Genomic DNA, 20,183 nt, shown 5'->3' with positions numbered 1-20,183 from the left:
CTGTTGGCCTATTTTTCCCCCTAGAATTCCATTAAATGAAACGCTTCTTATAATTTTATATTGACACCACAACAGCTTTGTTCATAATCTGTTCCCTTAACCAAATAAATAGCCAGTCTTGTTTTGTAAACTGCTTCGTGAAGGCTATTTACCTTGAAAAATGGGACAGATCTACTGAAATTTACCAACAAGACTATATATAAAATACTTATAAACTCCCTCTTTACTTTGCTGCTGACGTGTGATAAGTGGATTGTGTGAACATGGCTTAAGTATCTGATGGAAGAGGACTGTCAAGTGTGGGGAAAAAACCTCACTAAATCTAAATGGGAATAGAACTGAGAAAGCTCACAAATCAGACAAAAGGAAATTACATTTAGAAGATCTCAATTCCCACTGTGACCCTTGTAGGCACCAGTGTGCCCCCGATACATAATATGGGTTCAGTTAACCTCCATGCCCTACCTAATTTTATTATTTTCTAAAGACTATTGTAGTTTAAAATAAATAATTGGGAAGCTACCATGTAGCAAAGCAAAGGGCCAACCTGAAACAAAATTTAATTTCTCATTATGTTTCTGGGGTGTGCTTATATTTTGTACACTTTACTTTAAAATAACACTGATAGGGTCCTGCAAGTCAGTTGTGGTTACAAGTGTGTCTAGCACCTTCACCGCTCAGGAAAGAGGCATGAACTGAGTTGGCAGAGATCAAGTGAGAAGGCCCTGGTTGAAGTCCTCCCTCAGCCACAGAAGCTCCATGGGGGGGACTGGGTCAGTCCCTCTCTCAGCCCAAGAGCCAATGCAGTGCAATGGTGAAGATGCTGGACTAGGAGTGGGGGGACCCAGGTTCTGGTCCCCCCTCAGCTGTGGAGGCTCCCTGGGGGATGTTGGGCCAGTCCCTCCCACTTGGTCCAAGAGCCAATGTGGTCTGGTGGAGAAGGTGCTGGACTAGGAGTGGGGAGGCCCAGGCTCTGGTTCCCCCTCAGCCATAAATGGTCAGTGGACAACTGGGCCAGTCCCTCCCTCTCAGCCCAAAAGCCATCACGGGGTAATGGGGAAAGTGCTGGACTAGGAATGGGGAGGCCCCGGTTCTGGTCCCCCCTCAGCCACAGAAGTTCCTGGGGGACTTTGGGCCAGTCCCTCTCTCTCAACCCAAGAGGCAGAATGGTTCAGTGGTAAAGGTGGTGGGCTCGGAGTAGGAAGCCCCCAAGTTCTAGTCCTGCAATGAGCAGTGGGGATCTCTTTGAGTAACAGGAGGAAGAGCTGCAACCAAGGCAATGGTTGATATTGGAGATTGGGGCAGAAATGTAATTAGAGTCAATGTCCCAGACATGACTGTTCCTAGTCCTCACTGTGGGGGGAGCATGTTCAGACTTGCAAGATTATGTTATTGTAACCCTATAATAGAAGGAGTGTTAGGATTCATTACTCTGGTGTTCTAGTCTGGTCTGCATGAAGGGCTGACGAACCTCTGCTAAGCCAGCAAAGCTCATTGGAGGTCTTTGGGTCAGTCCCTCTCTCAGCCCAAGGGCCAGTCCAGTCCAGTGGTGAAGGTGCTGGACTAGGAGTGGGGAGGCCCAGGATCTGGTCCCCACGGAGGCTCCCTGGGGGGCTTTGGGCCAGTCCTTCCCTCTCAGCCCAGCTGACTCCAGCCCAGCTGCTGGGGTGGAGGCCCATGGGAGGAGGGAGTGCACTGTAGGCCTGCTTGAGCCTTTGAACAAAAGACAGAAAATAAGGCTAAAATACAGGTAAATAAGCAAGCAGGCTAAACAATGATGGGGAGAGACATCATCATCTGACATTTGGTGAGTGGGTGCTTTGGAACTGCTTATGTCCACCGTGACAGTCATGTTGAGAGTGGACCTGTCACCTTCTCTCCAAATTCAAAATGTGGCTGTGTCATCCCCCCATTATTTATGATGATGATGATGGTTGGTCGCACGGTCAGCCAGATACTTGGACTGGATTTGGCATTCTTGTCCACCTAGCGAGTCCTTCCCAAGGACCTGGGATAGGCAGATGCTGTGGTTTAATAATATTAAAGGTATGGTCGCAGGATGTCAGCCGTTCCAAGCAAAGCTGCCTTTCGCAGCGGTTATTATCATCATCATCATCATTATCATTAAAATTTATATGCTGCCTGAGTCCCAGTGATTCTGGGCAGTTATATATGCGGTATACGGAGTGACTCCAAAATCATGGATTAAAAAAAAAAAAGACTAACTTTGTAACAGAAGCTTTCCACAACCAAAGAGGGGGAAAAAAAAAGGTTGTAACTGTAACATTTAAGTCCAAACTATACATTTGTAACTTTTATATGTAAGCAGAACTCACAGTGGGAAATCACTATGCTTCGGGAATTGGTTAACCACTAAGCAAACCTTCTAATCAAATAACAACAACAACAACAACAACAACAATAATAATAATTATTATTATTATATTAACCGCCCAGAGTCCCCCGATAGGAGGAGATGGGCGGGGACAGGTTGGATAAATAAATAAATAAATAAATAAATTATTATTATTTTGTTATTAAAATTGGACTTCTGGGAAACTGCCAGCCCCCTGATTTTAAAGAGGAGCTTCGTTTTCCTATAGAGTGTCTTGAATTGTATGGGGAAACCTCATACTGAGGACAAAGCGGTGTGTGTGTGTCTGTGTGCGCGCGCAAATGTGTACCATAATGACCATTTGGAAAATGACGAAAGGCTGATGGATGGTATAGTGGTTGAGCTGTTGGTCTGGCATCGGAGAAAGCTAGATTCAAGTCCACCATTAGCCACAGATGCTCACTGTTTCTGCAGCCCAACCTATCTCAGCAAGTTGTTTGTGGGGTGGGGGAAATGGGGAGAGTTTTTATTTTTGCACAGCAATAGATGAAAATCAAATGATCATCCACAAATAGAATAAATAAAGAAAATATGAAAGGCGGGCAAAACAGCCTGTAAGGCAGCAAGGGGAAAACGAAAGCAGAATATATGTGCCTTAAAAATTCACCAATAGGAAAAAAAGGTTTCCATTTGGCAGCTCAAACTTAGCAACAAGGAGTCCAGATTTGGGGGGGGGGGCATTCCAAAATCTGGGGTGCTATCATTGGCAAGGATCTCTTCCTGTTTGTCACCAGCTTCAGCTTTTGAAGGTGACTATATTGAGATAAAAGGATAAGAGGGCCAGAGCTATTTTCTAAAGCAGAGTGCTTAAAACTGCATGATTGATAAAAAAAATTGACTATCAAGAAATATTACCCTTGTTTAGCCCAGCCAGGCAGCAGCCTCTGACTAACCTTGGCTGATCTGGTAAAGCTATCCTGAGGTGGATTTGATTAGTTCTTGGATGGGGGACCACCAGGTCATCCCAGAAAGCAGAATGGGCATACTGTTGCCAAGAAAACCGCAAATCCTTAAAGCAACCAGGAGCTGGCCCTGTTAGAAAGGCTTTATTTTTATACTGGTTTTGCTGGGTCTCCTCCCAAATTCCTTTTTCACTTTTTAAAGAGTGGGGATAGGAGGAAAGACTCAATACCGCTTTGGCAAGGATTCTGGAAAGAACACGGATGAAAGATTGGTAAATAAGTATATAAATGCACTCCCCATGCCCCCAATATTGGCTACTCACATATTAGACAGTAGGAGGACAACATAGGAAAGGAGTACTTGGGGTGGCAGCGAACCACCTTCCCTAATCAGTGGTCGTTATTTTCCCCTCCCCTCACCCCCCTCTTTCTTTTCAGAGTAAGCTGGTGAAATACTTCAGCCGCCAGCTCTCCTGCAAACGGAAGGTGGCGCTGCAGGAGCGAAACGCCAAGCTGGAGGGCTTCCCACAGCTCCGGCACTGGTTTCGGATCGTCAACGTCCGCAAGGAGGTGATGGAGGTGAGTGAGGATGGCAGCAGTCACTGGTTCCCGGTTCCCTCTACATTATTAGTTCCTGTATGTTTGTTTGTTTAATTTTTATGCCGCCTTTATTATTTTTATAAATAACTCAAGGCGGTGAACATACCTTATACTCCTTCCTCCTCCTATTTTCCCCACAACAACAACCCTGTGAAGTGAGTTGGGCTGAGAGGGAGGGACTGGCCCAAGGTCACCCAGACGGCTTTCGTGCCTAAGGTGGGACTAGAATTCACAGTCTCCTGGTTTCTAGCCCAGCACCTTAACCACTAGACCAAACTGGCTCTCTTCCACTTGAATGTTGTACTTCTTCCACTCCTTGTCCCTTTGGCGCATCCTTACAACCTCCCTGGAACTAGGTTAGGTATCTTCTCCTCTGGCTGGGCTTAATTTTGTTACTGGTCATGCAAATCTCAGGAGGTTCAGGGTGTGGAAAACACACCGTCCTAGAAATTGCACCCTAGATTGGGTTAATCTGACTTTCGAATCCACCGTTCTGAACGATGCAGTAGTCTGACTTGGGCTCTCTTGCCCCTCCTGTGTAACCTCTATGTGCAGCTGCTGGGGAGGGCAGTTGTGATGGTTAGAGATGCCATGGAAGTCTTGACCCAGCCTCTGGAGGCTGGGCAGACTCTGGATACAGTGTGTGGAGGTTCTCCACAGTCATAGCCATTGCTGGATTTGCAGGCGGAGGCCATGGCGAGGAGGACCCTCAGTCAGCTTTAGGCCATGCACCAGCTGCAACCTTACCGAAAGCTGGAAGCCCTGGTGACTGTGACTCATGCTGACTTCACTACTAGACTAGACTACTGCAGTGTTCACTACCTAGGGCTGCCCTTGAAGACTACTCAGAAAACGGAACTGGTGCAAAATAGAGCAGCCTGTATATTAACATGTGAGAACTGTTATGCCCACATAACAGCTATGTTGAAAGCCCTGCATTGGCTCCCAGTAGGTTTCTGAATAAAAACCAAGGTACTGGTTTTAACTTTTAAAGCCCTACATTGCTCATCTGCTAGATGCCTTTGGGATACCTCCTCTGTAGATAACTGGTCCAACCTGCAGATCCTGGGTCTACTTTGGGTCCTCCATGTGCAAAAGGTGAGGGGGTCCAGTGTGGCGGCCCCCATCTTGTGGGACAGCTCCCATCCAGAAGTCATAATGCCATGGGCCTTTGGGTAGAGACGGGCAGCATTCCAATTCAGAGTGGGAAAGGGGCTTCAAAAATGGCTTGGACACCCTTTCTGCTCCTTTTTCTGGGCTCAGACAATGGTGTCTCAGGAAAATGGGCATTAGAGTTAAGGGGGAAGCAACAAAATAACAACTTTGGGATTGCATCTTGTTAGTGCCTCGTTAATTCAAAGAGAGCCAGTTTGGTTTAGTGGTTAAGGCACCAGCCTAGAAACTTGGAGGCCATGAGTTCTAATCCCACTTTAGGCACGATGCCAGCTGGTTGACCTTGGACCAGTTGCTCTCTCACAGCCCCAGGAAGGAGGCAATGGCCAGCCACTTCTGAAAAACATTGCCCAGAGAACTGCAGGGACTTGTCCAGGCAGTCTCTGAGAATCAGACTCGATTGAATGGATTAAAAAAAAAAATTCAAATATAGCCAGTAAGAATCTGGATCCAGATATGCAATCTACCACCTTTGGAAATTAACATTGGATTACTGGATTGACAGCTTTCTTTCTTCTTTTTGTTTAAATGCATTAATTTTTATTATTTATATTATTATTATCATTATCATCATCATCCTACAATAATAATAAGCCTCTTAACTATTTACTCTGCTATTTTTGTTTTATTGTTATGGATTTCATATATCCTGTTACTTTAATTGCTGTAAACCTCTGTAATTCTTGACTGTGGCAGCATACAAATATGACATAGGTACATGGATCCATGCATAGACAAAACAGGCCCATCTGAGTATTCCAGAGATTGACTGAGGACTTCCCAGAAGCTATAATGCAGATAATTGGTGTGGGGGGGGGGGTAGGGGAACAGGGAGAACAACAATTCAGTGGGCAATTCTGAGACAAGCATGTAACTGGCTACAAATATAAACAATTAAATACATTTCATTGATATTCCCCACATATTGAGTATGATTTCCCTAATGTCATTAAAAATTGCAATTCTCAACAACTTTTTGGAGCCACATCCACGTATTCTAGGGGCTGTATGGAATTCTGGCTAAACATATAAATTTCTAGGTTCCTTTCCTTTCTGGCAGGGGAAGGAGATGGTTCTCAAATAGTGGACTTTTTCAACGCATGATTGCAACAGAACCACAGGAGGGCAGCAACGCTCCATGCTACCAAATCTATTTTGGCGAGGGAAAAAGAATGGCTAATTTCTACAGCTCCAAGTGAGGGATTTGCATTATGGTGGTTGGAAAAACTGCTGTTCATCATAACAGGAGCTGCCTGTGCAAGGGATAAGAGACAGAGCAATCGAGTTAGTAAAGTTGTGTGGTTGTTAGCAAAGTTATGTGAAGTCTTCTCCCTAGTTAATGTCTAGTACTGTTGTACCAAAGTCTGCCTTTGAAGGGATCTAACCAGGACACCCTGGAAAGAACTAAGTAGACAGGACAATGATAATGTTTTCACTTCTTTTTAATTCTTTTGATGCAAATCCTTCAGGGAGATTTCTTGGTGAATTTACTTGGGCAAAAAAAAGATTCCCAGAAGATCATCCGTCCTATCTTAAATTTTCTCACCAACTGATGATGGAGGATGGGGGTGCAGGGAGACTCACTCTCTTGCTTGTCATGACTTGGGATCCAAATACTTTAAAAATGCCCATATCAGCTAGGGATATCCTGCAAGGGAAGATCAGCTCTTTTTCCAATTTGTAAGAGAGAGAGCCAGTCTGGTGTTGTGCTTAAGGCACCAGACTAGAAACCAGGTGACCGTGAGTTCTAGTCCTACCTTGGGCACAAAGCCAGCTGGGTGACCATGGGCCAGTCACTTCCGCTCAGCCCCAGGAAGGAGGCAATGGCAAACCACTTCTGAAAAACCTTGCCAAGAAAACTGCAGGGACTTGTCCAGGCAGTCTCTGAGAATTGGACATGACTGAGTAGATTCTTTTAAAAAAAGAACAGCTTAGGATTCAGGGACTCAGTACAGGGACTTTTTGAGCTGGATAGCCTGTTTGGCAATCTCCTTCTCTGCTTAGTTATAGCTAGTACCTGTTCTTACAAATGTTCAGTGCTAACTGAAGATCCATTAGCTTTATCTAGATATGAAGTTGAATCTGTGTGGCTATGCCTTTAGCTTGCTTTTAACTTTGTTTTGAGCATTGAGCTTTATGTAGTTGTATTGTATTAAAAACATTTGGAGGATCATTTAAAAAAATTTTTTAACACACACACACACGCACACATTTATACCATTTATTATATAAATAAATCTTCAGGGGAGATGGGTGGTGGCAAAATTTGAGTAATAAACAAACAAATGAACAAATGAAAATAATAAATACATGCCAACTGGATGGTGGATTTTGCCTGGTATGTCGGTCTACTTCATAAATTTCTTACTTATTTAAATCTGGTTTTGAAATATTTATATGTCACCCACCAGAACAGACGCAGTCTGTTAAATCTCGTTCTCTCTGTAACTTTTTTTTTCTTTTTTAAAGTTTCCCACAACTCAGAACCATTTCTCTCCCCTACTCCCCCATTTTAAATTGCCCGTAGGTTTAGGAGCCTAGAAAGTATTCCAGAAGGACTGCTGGCCAGTGGCTATTTCTCAGAATAGAAACTTGGTAGATATGTGGTTTGCTACGTATGTGTTGAAATCCAGGGAAGGGGAGTGGGGAGTGGGGAGTGTGAAAACTAATTGAATATTGTATGAAAGCAGTGCCAATTTAACATTACCTTCTCTATCATGGCTTATATTTAAAATTGAACCATTTGCCACACAAAAGAAAAAAAAAGTGGAATTGACAGGCATGGGAGAATTCCAAAGTTTGGAGAAAAAACCTGTTGGACATCATTCCCCCCAAGGTGAGGTTAGTCCCATCCCTGCTAGTTTTCCAGCTTCCAGTTAGGCCCATCTCTTAAAACACCATTCTTCCAACAACCTTGGGGATCCATGGGGTGCCTGCAAGATGTCCGCATTGTGTTTAGGATGTTGTTATTCTCCCAGTCTTGGTTTTTATTTAGGTTGAATTGTTTTAAATTATTGTTCTATTTGTTTAAATTGTATGGTTGATTGTACACTGTCCAGAGTCACATTTAGTGAGATGGGCGGCTATTTAAATTTAATGCGCTCTACATGGGGCTACCCTTGAAGAGTATCTGGAAGCTTCAGCTGGTCCAGAATGCAGCCGCGTGGGCCATTTTTGGTGCCCCTAGGTCAGCACATATAACACCGTTGTTGCGCGAGCTGCACTGGGTTCCAGTTTGCTTCCGGGTCCAATTCAATGTGTTGGTTATCACCTTTAAAGCCCTACATGGCATGGGACCAGGTTACCTGAGGGACCATCTCATCCCCAGCACATCAACTTTCCCACCCGGTCAGGCAGAGAGGGCATGCTACAGACCCCGTCTGTAAGAGAATTTCATCTGGCGGGGTCCAGGAAACGCGCCTTCTCTGCAGTGGCCCCCGCCCTTTGGAACATCTTGCCCCCGGAGGTGAGGCAGGCCCCTTCGCTCCCGGCCTTCCGGAAGGCCCTGAAGACTTGGTTCTGCCATCTCGCCTGGGGCAGGAAAGTGGGCAACCATTCTTGGGGGTGGCTCGCACCCTAAAGCCCCTCCCACCAGCTTGGAATTTTATACCCTCTTGGATTTTATATTTATTGCATTTTATAATAATTGTAATGTGTCTGGTTTTATGAGATTTTAACATCTATGATTATAGTTTGATTTTATTGTAAACCGCCCAGAGTCCCTCTTTTGGGGGAGATGGGCGGTAATTAAATTTGAATAATAAATAAACTTTCCTCACATGGGCAAGTTTTAGCCAGTGAGCCATCGGTTGCTAACCTTGGTAACAGACTGAATCTCCTTACAACTCTGCGTCTCACTTCCTCTAGGAAATCACATCCGGCCAGCTGAGTCTGGAAGACCTTCTAGAGATGACAGATGAGCAGGTCTGCAAGACAGTGGAGAAGTTCGGGGCCAACTGGGAGGAATGTGCTCGGCTCAACGCCTCTCTCTCCTGCCTCCGGAATGTATATAAGTCAGGTGCAGGAGCCAAACTTTCTCTTCTTCCCATTGGCTGTGTGTGAGGGTTAGATCTAGTGTTTCTGTTGGGGAAAGCAATCTTCAAATTCTCTGGCTAGGACCTGTGATGGGATGTGAGGGCGACCTTGGAAAACAGAGGGAAGAAATGCTGCCAAGGAACGATCAGATAAAAGAGAAAGGAGCCCACAACAGCGTAATGGCCAGAGAAAGAAACGTGGGAAGGGCCCGCCCTAACTACTCAAGCGGTTAAATAGGGAGGGCAGGAGATTTGTACTTGCAAGATTCTGTTAATGTAGCCTGTAAGCAGAATTAGCTCATCTAGTCGTGCTTCCTGCCTGGTTTACCTGGAACGGCTGTCACATCACCAATCTTGCAAGTCTGAAAGTACAAATCTCCCGCCCTCCCTATTTATCACTTGAGTAGTCCGGGTGGGACTTTCCTAAGTGTCTTCTTTAGACTGCTACCCTCTCTCGGACTCCTCGGGGGAAAGAGGAGAAAGAAATTTCACAAGGAGGATTTCCAATATTCTTGCTGGATTCACTAATTCTACTGAACTTCAGTCATTGTAGTTGAAGTTCAAAGGTTGGGATTTTTCCCCCCTGAGAAAAATTATGCAACCTCACAAACCACATGACCTCCCAACCCCAATATAGCACTGAATCTTGTGACATTTCAATAGCCTTGTCCCCAAATCTCACAACCTCTCACCAGATCTTGCCCCCCACCATGGTAACTGTCAGAAAGACCCCACTTTACAGCCAAATTCACCCTAGCTCTCAAGTGTCTCTCAAATAATATAGTACAGTGTGATCAATATTGTCCGTTCCTCTTGATTCTCCTCCTCTGACTCTGAACTGATCGTTTGACAATTGTAGGGATTATTGGGGAAAATAAGACTGCAGCTGCCTAGCAACCTTAGGGCAATTCTACCACATTCGCCAGATGATGGGTCTTCCGTAGCACTGTAGGTTCGTATCTTCTGTCCTCCTGGCTTATTGGACCTTATATGCGTCCCTGAGTGGGTGGAGAACAGCACACAAATAATCCAAAGAGTTTAAGCCAGAAATCTGTTAGCAAAACAATGAAAGTTTTGTTCCCAGTTGACAAGGAACTCAGACGGGCTGCATGCCAGTGGTTTGGAAACCCAAGTAGGGCCCCTGAGAAGCAACAGAAGTAAAAATTACAAAGATGAAAAGAAAACAGAGACCACCCCTTCCTCCTCTTGTGGTGAAAGGTCTCAGAAGTCATGAAATGTAAGCAGTGAACACAACGGCCTTCCCTTGAGTCAAACCCCGGACGTCCGGTTCTGCTCTTGCACTGCAACCGCCCTGTTGAGTATTGTTCTTCTAGCCCTAGAGTTTCTAATATCTTGGTATTCAGCTTTGCCTGCCTAATAACCATAATTGAAAAGTTCCAGCCTGTCTTGCTCCTCACAAGGGCATTCTGGGCAGCAACAAGGGTCGGCATCAAGAGCATAAAACAAAGCATGGAACTCACCGGTCAAACTTAGCAAAGTTTGCTGTGGTTTTCTGTGTGCAACAGTATGTGGGAGGCCTAATTTGTTAATTTCTGGGCAGACTTCAGGCTGGCTCAGTCTATTGGCAGCCACTATCATTGCCAGAACTCTGATGCCTCTCCAGTCCAAAACCGTAGTTCAGAGAAAGGGGCAGCAGGGTGAAGGGTGTACCACTAGAATGAAGGCAAAGTGTCTTTGACATCATACATGACCCAGACATTTCTTTTTGGACCCAGCCCAAAGCAGTAAATCAAACTCAAACAAACCACATAATAGGCTCCATGCAGCTGACAAAGTGACTTGTAGTTTACTAAAACATCTACCTCTTAATAAAAATTGTTCATCTGGAAAGGTTCTACCAGAATCCTCCTGATTTACGGCAAACCAAGTCACTTGATGGCCATTAGACCTTGCTGGTTTGGCTTCTTTTGAACATTAGAGGGCGCTACAGGATAACAGAAATTCAGAGGTAACCTGCAATTTATTTAAGACAAATATATTTAATACTGGTGACTGGGCAACTGTCTTCATTTCACTGAAAAGAACAGGCTTTGGGGTGTAGGGTAGACTTTCAATCCAACTGTCAAGGGATCCTGTCCACCAAGAACTGTAAGCTGATTGATTGATTACGTTCCATCAAGTTATTGTTGACTCTTAGTGACCACATGGATTTTCTCCATGATGATCTGTTCCTTTTTTTTTTAATCCTACTTTTATTATTTTTACAAATAACTCAAGGCAGGGGACATACCTAATACTCCTTCCTCCTCCTATTTTCCCCACAACAACAACCTTGGGAGGTGAGTTGGGCTGAGAGAGAGGGACTGGCCCAAGGTCACCCAGCTGGCTTTCATGCCTAAGGTGGGACTAGAACTCCCAGTCTCCTGGTTTCTAGCCTGGAGTCCATCCCTCTTGCTGCTGGTCATTCTCTTCTTTTCCCTTCCACCTTTCCCAGCATTAGAGCCTTCTCCAGGGAACTGGGTCTTCGCATAATGTATCTAAAGTAGGATAATTTGAGCCTGTGTATTTGTGGCTTGAGTGAGAACTCTGGGTTGATTTGTTCAATGAGCCATTGGTTTGTTTTCTTGGGTGTCCACGGGATTCTCAGGAGCCTTCTCCAACACCAAAGTTCAAAAGCATCAGTACTCTTCCTCTCCTGCTTCCTCAAAGTCCAACTTTCACTTCCATGGAGTGTCACAGGGAATACCACGGCTTGCACAATTCTGATCTTTGTAGGTATAGATGCATCATGCCCTTTGAATGTCTTTTCCAAGGCTTTCATGGCAAACCACTTCTGAAAATCTCACCCAGAAAACTGCAGGGACTAGTCCAGGCAGTTGCCAGGAATGGTAAGTAGGAGCTCAGAAAGGCAGGGCTAGTAATGCTTCTTCTTTCTACCATCTACTGCCCAAGGCAGCTACTAGCACTGACTCACAATTGTGCGATTCAAATGCTAAGTGCCAGACAGTTGTAGCTGAAGTCCAGACTTTGGGGAGACAAGAAGGTTGTGGCTTCTCCCTGATCTTTATATGCTCCTCCCTCAGCCCCTGCCCCCATTTGAGGACCCCCCAGCTGGTATTCCATGTTACTGCAAAGGGCTTGCATGTAAACGGGCTGCAGTTTGGAAGGACTTTGTCCTGGTCTACCCAACACTGACAGGAGAATGTTGCTTTTCTCTGCCATTCCCTTCCCAGCAATGGGTTGGATGGTGGGGACAGGAAATTCAGTCCTCCAGTGTAATTTCAGGCAGCCATGGCGTATATTCAGGCACTTCATTTGGGGAAGGGTCAACTGAGACCAGTGTTTGTCAAACTTGGCAACTTTAAGACGTCTGGATTTCAACCCCCAGAATTCCCCAGGCAGCATGCTCTAAGATGTGTGGACTGCAGCTCCCAGAATTCCCCCAGCAGCATGCTGGCTGGGGAATGATGGGAGTTGAAGTCCACACATCTTAAAATTGCCAAGTTTGAAAAACACTGATTGAGACAAGGCTCGCTTGGCCTCCAAAGATGCCTCTTCATGCCATGGCTGATGGTTTGCTTGTTTTTTCTCCTCTGAGACACAAATGTATCATTGCCTAAAAGGAAAGAGCAAGTGGGCAGAACCTCTTCCTCCTCCTCTGTGCATTGGCTCCTTCTTCTCATATACCCGGACAGGGAAGGAAAGAAAGGAAGAGGAAGAAAGTCAGAAGCTTCTAAGTTTTGTCAGGATTTACCTGTCAGGTGTGGACCTTGGCAGATGCTGGCTCCTGCCAGCTCCTGAGATTGGCTGCACCTCTGATTGACAGGGGAAAAGGATTTAGATGTTCACAAAAGGACTCCTGGCCCCAACATCACCAACCAACGGAGTGAAAAGAGTGAGAAAGACTGGCTCACATGTACATGTTTGAGTTATGTTGGCAGAGTGCTAGAAAGCATTTGGCCCAGGAGAGATCAGAAAACTCACACACCAGGCATTTCTATAAAAATAATTTTATTTACAGAAAGCAAACATATTTAAAGGCCTTTTGCTGAGAGGAGAGATTTCTCTCAGCTGCATATTCTCTGCAAGCCTACACAGAAGGGAAACTAAAACTAAAACAAGTCCAGGCAAGGTCTTCCCTTAGGCAATGCAACCATTAACACGTGCAAAGGGGACAATTAAATTCAACCTCTTCACTTGGCAAAAATGATTAGTTACCATAATAACCTCAATCTGTAGTAGAAAACAATATATTAACACTCCCCTTTTTATTCTACAGAATAAGATGCAAACCAAGTTTCTTTGACAACTCTGTATGTCTTTCTATTCACAATATTTTAACATTATCTCCCCTTTGGTTTAACAGAAAGCTACCATCCTTCTTCCTGTGTATTTCCAAACCTAGGTTATTTGTTACAGTTCCAAGGCTTTTTAATGTGAAATGGCTTTTCATGCAGGCTTCAAAATCAAGCCTTTGTTTTTCTCTTGGTGTGAACAGCAGCAAATCAACATAAATGCACAGATACATACAGCCTTGTTTGTCTTTCTTCATATATACACATGGATCTGCTTTTCCTTCTTCAAAACCAAAATTCTGCAGTTTTTCATCTAATTTTTGGTTCCAGGATCTAGCAGCTTGTTTTAACCCATAGATTGACTTCTGCAGTTCACAGACTAGATTCTCCCCTTTTTCATAGCCAGGGGGTTGCTGCATGTATAATTTGTGGTCTAAATCACCATAGAGAAATGCAGTTTGAATGTCATAGTGGTGAACTGACATTCCTTTGAGTGCAGCAATTTTTAACAGTAATCTAATTGATCCACCTTTAGTAACTGGTGCAAAAGTCTTGTCAAAGTCTAAATCTTTCCTTTGAGTGAACCCTTTTGCAACTAACCGTGCTTAATATTTTTGGATTTTGCCATTCAGCATCCCTTTTCAGTTTGAAAACCCACCTGCAACCTAGACAGCGTTCATTGGGAGGTAGATTTACCAGTTTCCATGTTTTATTTTCTTTCAAGGATGCTAACTCCTGTTGCATGGCAGAATGCCAATTTTGTGCAATCTCAGGTGGTAAAGCATTCACTTGTTCTAAAGACTCAGGTTCTGTTTCAGCCTGAAAATGTGATGGAGGAACACCTTTATTACTTCTCTGAGATCTGTGAGGTAATACAGGGCTTAAATTTTGACTCCTATCACTTTCCTGAGAAGCATCTGTCTCATCAGACAGATCTTCAGTTTGCTTTTCTGGTTTAATGTCCTCATCAGGCAAAAGATCACTATCAGCAAGTCCTTGCTGTTCTCTTGTGGTGGTCAGATCAACTGGAGAGCTAGAATTTAATCTCCCCCAGTTTTGTTCAGCAAAAGAAGCACTTTTGCTAATTATTAATTTCTCTCCCATTATGAACCTGTAGCTCCTCTGGCTTTGTTCATAGCCAACAAAGATGGCTTTCTTTGTTGTGGGGCCTCCTTTCCTTCTCTGTTGTTTTGGAATATGAACCCAAGCAGTGCTACCAAACACTCTAAGATGGTTTACCTTTAGTTTCACACCATAAAACAAATGGAATGGAGTGTCTTGAATCACAGAGTTATACAATCTGTTTTGTACATAAGAGGCAGTAGATATTGCCTCTCCCCAATCCTTAAAAGATAAATGTGAATCTTTAAGCATGCATTCCATCACATTTTGCAAGGTTCTGCCCTTTCTTTCAGCAACACCATTTTGCTGACGGGTGTAAGGGTTAGAAAGAATTTGTTCTATCCCCTTTTCGACTAGGAACCTTTTGAATTTGTGAGAAAGGTACTCTCCTCCTCTATCACATTGGAGTGCAGATACAGGCCTAGGGAATTTTCCATTTGCCCATGTCACAAAACCTTTAAATTTCTCAAATACCTCATCTTTATGTTTTAAGATGTAGATAAATGTGTATCTTGAGAAATCATCAGTGATGGCCATTGCATACCTTGCTTGTCCAAGACTTGGAGCAAAAGGACCAATAATGTCAGAGTGTACAATTTCCAAAGGTCTAGTTGTAACTCTGTCACTGTGCTTACTCACAGGAGCTTTTAGTGTTTTGCATTCTTTGCAAACTACACAGTCTAAGTATTTATCACAGGGTTTTATCTTTAGGTCAGCACACAGCTGTGGCATTTGTGCTATATACTTGAAATTAGCATGACCAAATCTCCTGTGCATCAGGTGTACACATTGGTCATGATATGGAGTGTTGCCAACTGCAGCCTTGCAGCTTGGCTTCCTTGCATTTTGCACAATGTACAAGGAGTCTTTTAACATACCAGTAGCACACAATTTTCCATTTTTACGTATCTCACAACCATTTTTCTTAAATGTTATGACATACCCTGTTGCAGCCAATTGTGCCACAGATAAAAGGTTTGATTGTAAATTTGGCACATACAACACACCTTTTACAGTTTCTCCCAAGCAGGATAAATACAAGTCACCTTGTCCCATAATTTTGGTCACAGACCCATCAGCCAAAGATACACTTTGTCTTTCAGTTTTAGACAGTGACACAAAAGAGCTTTTACAATTACACAAATGACAGTTGGCCCCAGAATCTAACACCCATACATCAGAATTACCCTTCTCAGCAACCTGTGCAATTTGGGTTGTCTGAAGAGCCTTCTTCTGTGTTACCCTTGTGTTCTTCTTCTCTGTTGTTCTACTCTTGGGTTTCAAGGCACAGTCTTTCTGCAAATGTCCAGCTGAACCACAGGTGAAGCATCACTGGCTGGCTAGTGCTGTGGCCTCAGCTTCCTTTCCCTTCTTTTCCCTTGTTTTCTGGTACTGCAGCTTTCCAGAAGAGATGGGGGGATCTTTCCTCTCTCTTCTCCCATTCAGCGAGTAAGCACTGTGTAACATACGATGGGGTGAGGTCTGCTTCAGGCATAGCCTCCAGGGTACAAATCAGCATGTCCCACCTTTCATTCAGTGAGGACAGGAAGATACAGGATTTTGTGAGAGGTGTAAATTCCATTCCTCTCTCCTGCAACTCAACAAACAGCTGCTGAATATAATGCAGGTGCTCAGGAAGGCTATCTCCTTCTGCAAGGTAGGCTTTGTACAGCTTTTTTGTCAGGGTAACTTTACTCCCTGCTGTTGCCTTTACATACAAGTCTCTCAAAGCATCCCAAAGTTGCTTTGCAGACTGCATGCCTCACACGTGGACTAGCTGATTGTCCTCAACTCCCAGGATAATGGTGGCTCTAGCCCACTCATCCTGTCTAAGCCATTCAGCACTGGGATTTTGGGGGGGTTGCTCACCAATTGGCAGCCAAAGATTTTCTCTGTGAAGATACATCTCCATCTTCAGGGCCCAATTCAAATAGTTGGTCTCTGATAGGTGCTCCAGAGGCATTGCTGAGGGCTGGGAGGTAGCCATGGCTTCTTCCTTCTTTTGCAAGTCACCTCAGCTCTCTTCTTTGTCCTGTAGACCGACAGTTGCTGGAAAATCTCCAGGCGGCTCCAAAGAAAATCTTCACAGGTCTTTGCTGCCTGCCTTTAAATTGTGCATGAGGTGTGGAGCTGATCTCTCTATTCTCTCTGGGTTTTACTGGGTTTACTGGGCTGCTTACTGGGCCCATAACCTGTTGGCAGAGTGCTAGGAAAGCCTTTGGCCCAGGAGAGATCAGAAAAGTCACACACCAGGCATTTCTATAAAAATAATTTTATTTACAGAAAGCAAACATATTTAAAGGCCTTTTGCTGAGAGGAGAGATTTCTCTCAGCTGCATATTCTCTGCAAGCCTACACAGAAGGGAAACTAAAACTAAAACAAGTCCAGGCAAGTTCTTCCCTTAGGCAATGCAACCATTAACACGTGAAAAGGGGACAATTGAATTCAACCTTTTCACCCGGCCAAAATGATTAGTTACCATAGTAACCTTAATCTGTAGTAGAAAACAATATATTAACAAGTTACAGTATTTTTCTCAAGGCAAAGTCTCTCTTAAATTGAATCCCATTCTTGGGGACTTCATAGCCACATTAAGAAGTTTTCTTCTTAAAAGCATGGAACTGGTTAGCCACTGTCTTCTTCAGAGACTTTTCTTCCACCTTCCCATCTAGCCCACAGCCCTGAGATTTCCTAGTGGTCTCCTATCCAAATACCAGTCCAGTGTGATCTTGCTCAACTCTCTTTCCCTGCTATGTAGCCATCCATTAAAAACAAAAACACAAAACAAAACAAATATGCTGTCAAGTGAACCCAAATGTTTTCCCTTCCTTTGTTTTATCTCAGAGGACGACCGAGGTTGGGGGCAATGGGGAATGTGGGGCTTCCAGGAAGGGGGAGAGGAAGAAATTAAATTTTGCCCAGCTGCATTGATTTCATGCTGCCAAGCTGGCAGGATGGAAGCAGCCGGCTGTATTGTGTCCTGGGAAAACCTGATACAACTTTCTGCTTTGCTCCTGCCCAGAAAGGAAAGTGACTCTGGAGCCTTTTTATGTTAAAAGAGAAGAAATCTCTCTCTGTAATTATACTTCCAGTTGCATTTGATTCTCCCTTGGCTGCTTTACCTTCCTGGCTTCCTTCAGGCATGACATTAAATTTGTCACTTATAAAAGAAAGAAGTGGGGAAGGCAGCCTTCCTTGTCCATATTTACCAGTGACTCTCCTTAGAGTTCTTACTTGTATAGGAGAGACTTTGGGCTATCTGGCCTGAACATAGCTGGCCAGCAAAACCTCAGCTTGCTTGCTTTCTTTTTTAAATCATGGTTCTAGTCTTCATGATTATTAAGATCAACTGGGAATGGAAGAAGCTCTTGTTCCAGGTCCAGCTAGCTGCATGTCTGAGAAGCCTCCTATTCTGATTAGCAATTACATGGTTGTTATTTTTCTTCAATAGTAGAAACCAGGAGACTGTGAGTTCTAGTCCTGCCTTAGCCATGAAAGCCGGCTGGGTGGCCTTGGGCAAGTCACCCTCTCTCAGCCCAACTCGTCTCACCAGGTTGTTGTTGTGGGGAAAATAGGAGGAGGAAGAAGTATTAGGGAGTTATTTATAAAAATAATAAAGGCTGGATAGAAAATACATACATACATACATACGTACGTATGTATGTACATAAATACATAAATAAAAATTGTCCAGGAATTTGATTTATTTTCACAAGGTCCCTGATCCCTTTTAAAGAGAAGTGACAGGAATTGAACCTGGGGCTTTCCTGCATGGAAAGCTGATGCCTTGTTGCTGAGTTATGGTCCTTCTCTGATATTCTGCCTGAGATTTATTATCAGTCCCTGTTATATGTATGTATGCTGCATCTCAGAACTGTCTTGTTCAAATGTTTAAACAAGGTCAGCTTTCATACCTAAACTATGGAGTTTGGTTTATGGCTATGAGAGAATGCAGCTAATGGTGACTTAGCAAAGCCTAGCGTAGCATATTGTGAGAACGCAACTGCTGGGTGTGAACGTGTGCGTCCAGGCCTGCTTTTCTTTCAGAGACATAGCCTTAGAGGGAAATTCAGAGATATAAAAGTGGACTCACCGCCAGAACTCTCTATAGGGGTGGGTGCTGATTCTTGTGAAATATGGCTTTGCAGTGTGGGAGGATTGTCTTTTGTGTTCAACAGCAAGTTTCTAGTTGTTGAGGCAGAGGCAGTGGCTCTTTAACGTGAAGACAACACATGCACACCCCTCCCTGTGGCATCTCCAGAGGCAAGGAGATTCGGTAGAGATTTAAGATCCCAAGACATTTAGACTTCTTCAAATGCAATCTTGAAATATGGCTGCTTTCTCTTTAAAATACTTTGCAGCCTTTTAAGTTGCAAGAGATGGAAGAGTCAAGACTGATATTAATAAATTAGGATAAGGGGCAATGTCAGTGTCAGTAATGAGTCATTAATTAGGGCCATCCAATTTCCTAGGACATGTCTCCACGGGAATAATGTGCTGGCAGGGAGCAGGGAGGGGGAAATAGAGCATTGTGGCCTCCTTCGGTCTTGAAGGGAGGAAGAAGCTAAATATCTGATATTTCTGCATCTTGATAGAGCAGGGAAACAATCCATTTCCTTCCATACGTTTTGGACTACAGCTCCTGTCGTTCCTTGCTGCCTGGGGATGATCAGAGTTGGTCTAGATCATCTATAGAGCATCAGGTTGCCTACCCCTGTGTTAGAGCATCAAATTTGGGCTGTCCAAAGTTCAGTTCAGATCCCCCCTTCTCAATCACATTATGATTTGGTTTGGGGTTAATGTGATGTGTGCATCTAGCTGGGCTTGCAAGTCATGGTTCTTTATTTCAGCTCATGTGTGAACCCAGGGAATTGTGGCTTATTTAATGAACTGTGATTAACCAACCAAAGCTTATCATGAACTGTAAACTTAATTAAAGTCTCTGTGTAAACCTTCCTCAAGGAGCTGTTAAGGAAAATAGGAGGGTGTGATCTTGAGTTGCTTTGGTGGGGTGGGTATAAATATAGTCAACAAAGGGTAAGGAAATGTTGCGAGATCCCTCCAACAGGGAACTGTGCGGACCTTTTTAAAAACGCAAATGCAATTTGCCAAGCCTGGGTCTGAGTGGAAGAAAGACAGGAAGGAAAGGGGCGCGTCAATCTCCCCTCTTTACTTTTCAACCCAGCTGCACTATTTTTCAAGTGTGCCAACATTTGTTGCCTTTTCCCACAACTGTTGCCACTTAGTTTGGTAGAACTGAGAACATGGCCTCTTCAGCGTTTTCATCACAGTTAGGGCACGAGGGTTGTGCACTTAGCTTAGCTACAAAATGGTGGAGGATGAGGAGTTTTCTGTCCCTCCATGTGAAATCCTTTCCCCAGCAGCCTTCAGCCTCTCTGCCTTCCCATGTTTCGGTGCCCAGGAAAACACCAGGAAAACGTCCTCCCAGGGACTCTTTCAGATGGGAACGTGCGGACAGCCAAGGAAAGCTGTATCCCAGCAAGCGACAGTGCTGAAACAGAACCCACCTCCAACAATCAGGTCAGCCCTAAAGCTGACCCAAAGAAATGGAAAAGAGATTCTGAAGCATTCTGAGGATGAAGCAGCAAAAATGGGAGGCTGGGGGAGACAACTTCCAAGGAATTGGAGGAGACATTTGGCTGTTGCATTAAAATTGTTTCAGGGAAGCTCAAACTTAGA

General features: G+C 44.1%; 1 protein-coding gene across 1 annotated transcript in view; it reads left to right on the top strand.

Moving 5' to 3' along the window:
* The window catches only part of KSR2 (kinase suppressor of ras 2), a 165,690-nt gene that overhangs the window by 21,161 nt on the left and 124,346 nt on the right, over nt 1–20,183 (top strand). The window contains exons 2-3 of the mRNA XM_063315334.1: nt 3,736–3,876; nt 8,938–9,088. Of these exons, the coding sequence (XP_063171404.1) occupies nt 3,736–3,876; nt 8,938–9,088 (292 nt within the window). The remainder of the gene's footprint in view (nt 1–3,735; nt 3,877–8,937; nt 9,089–20,183) is intronic.

This window comes from Candoia aspera, chromosome 15 (genome assembly GCF_035149785.1).
Source record: "Candoia aspera isolate rCanAsp1 chromosome 15, rCanAsp1.hap2, whole genome shotgun sequence".
Classification (NCBI taxonomy): domain Eukaryota; kingdom Metazoa; phylum Chordata; class Lepidosauria; order Squamata; family Boidae; genus Candoia; species Candoia aspera.
Note: the sequence above shows the minus strand (reverse complement) of the source record. Positions and strands in the feature narration are given on the sequence as shown.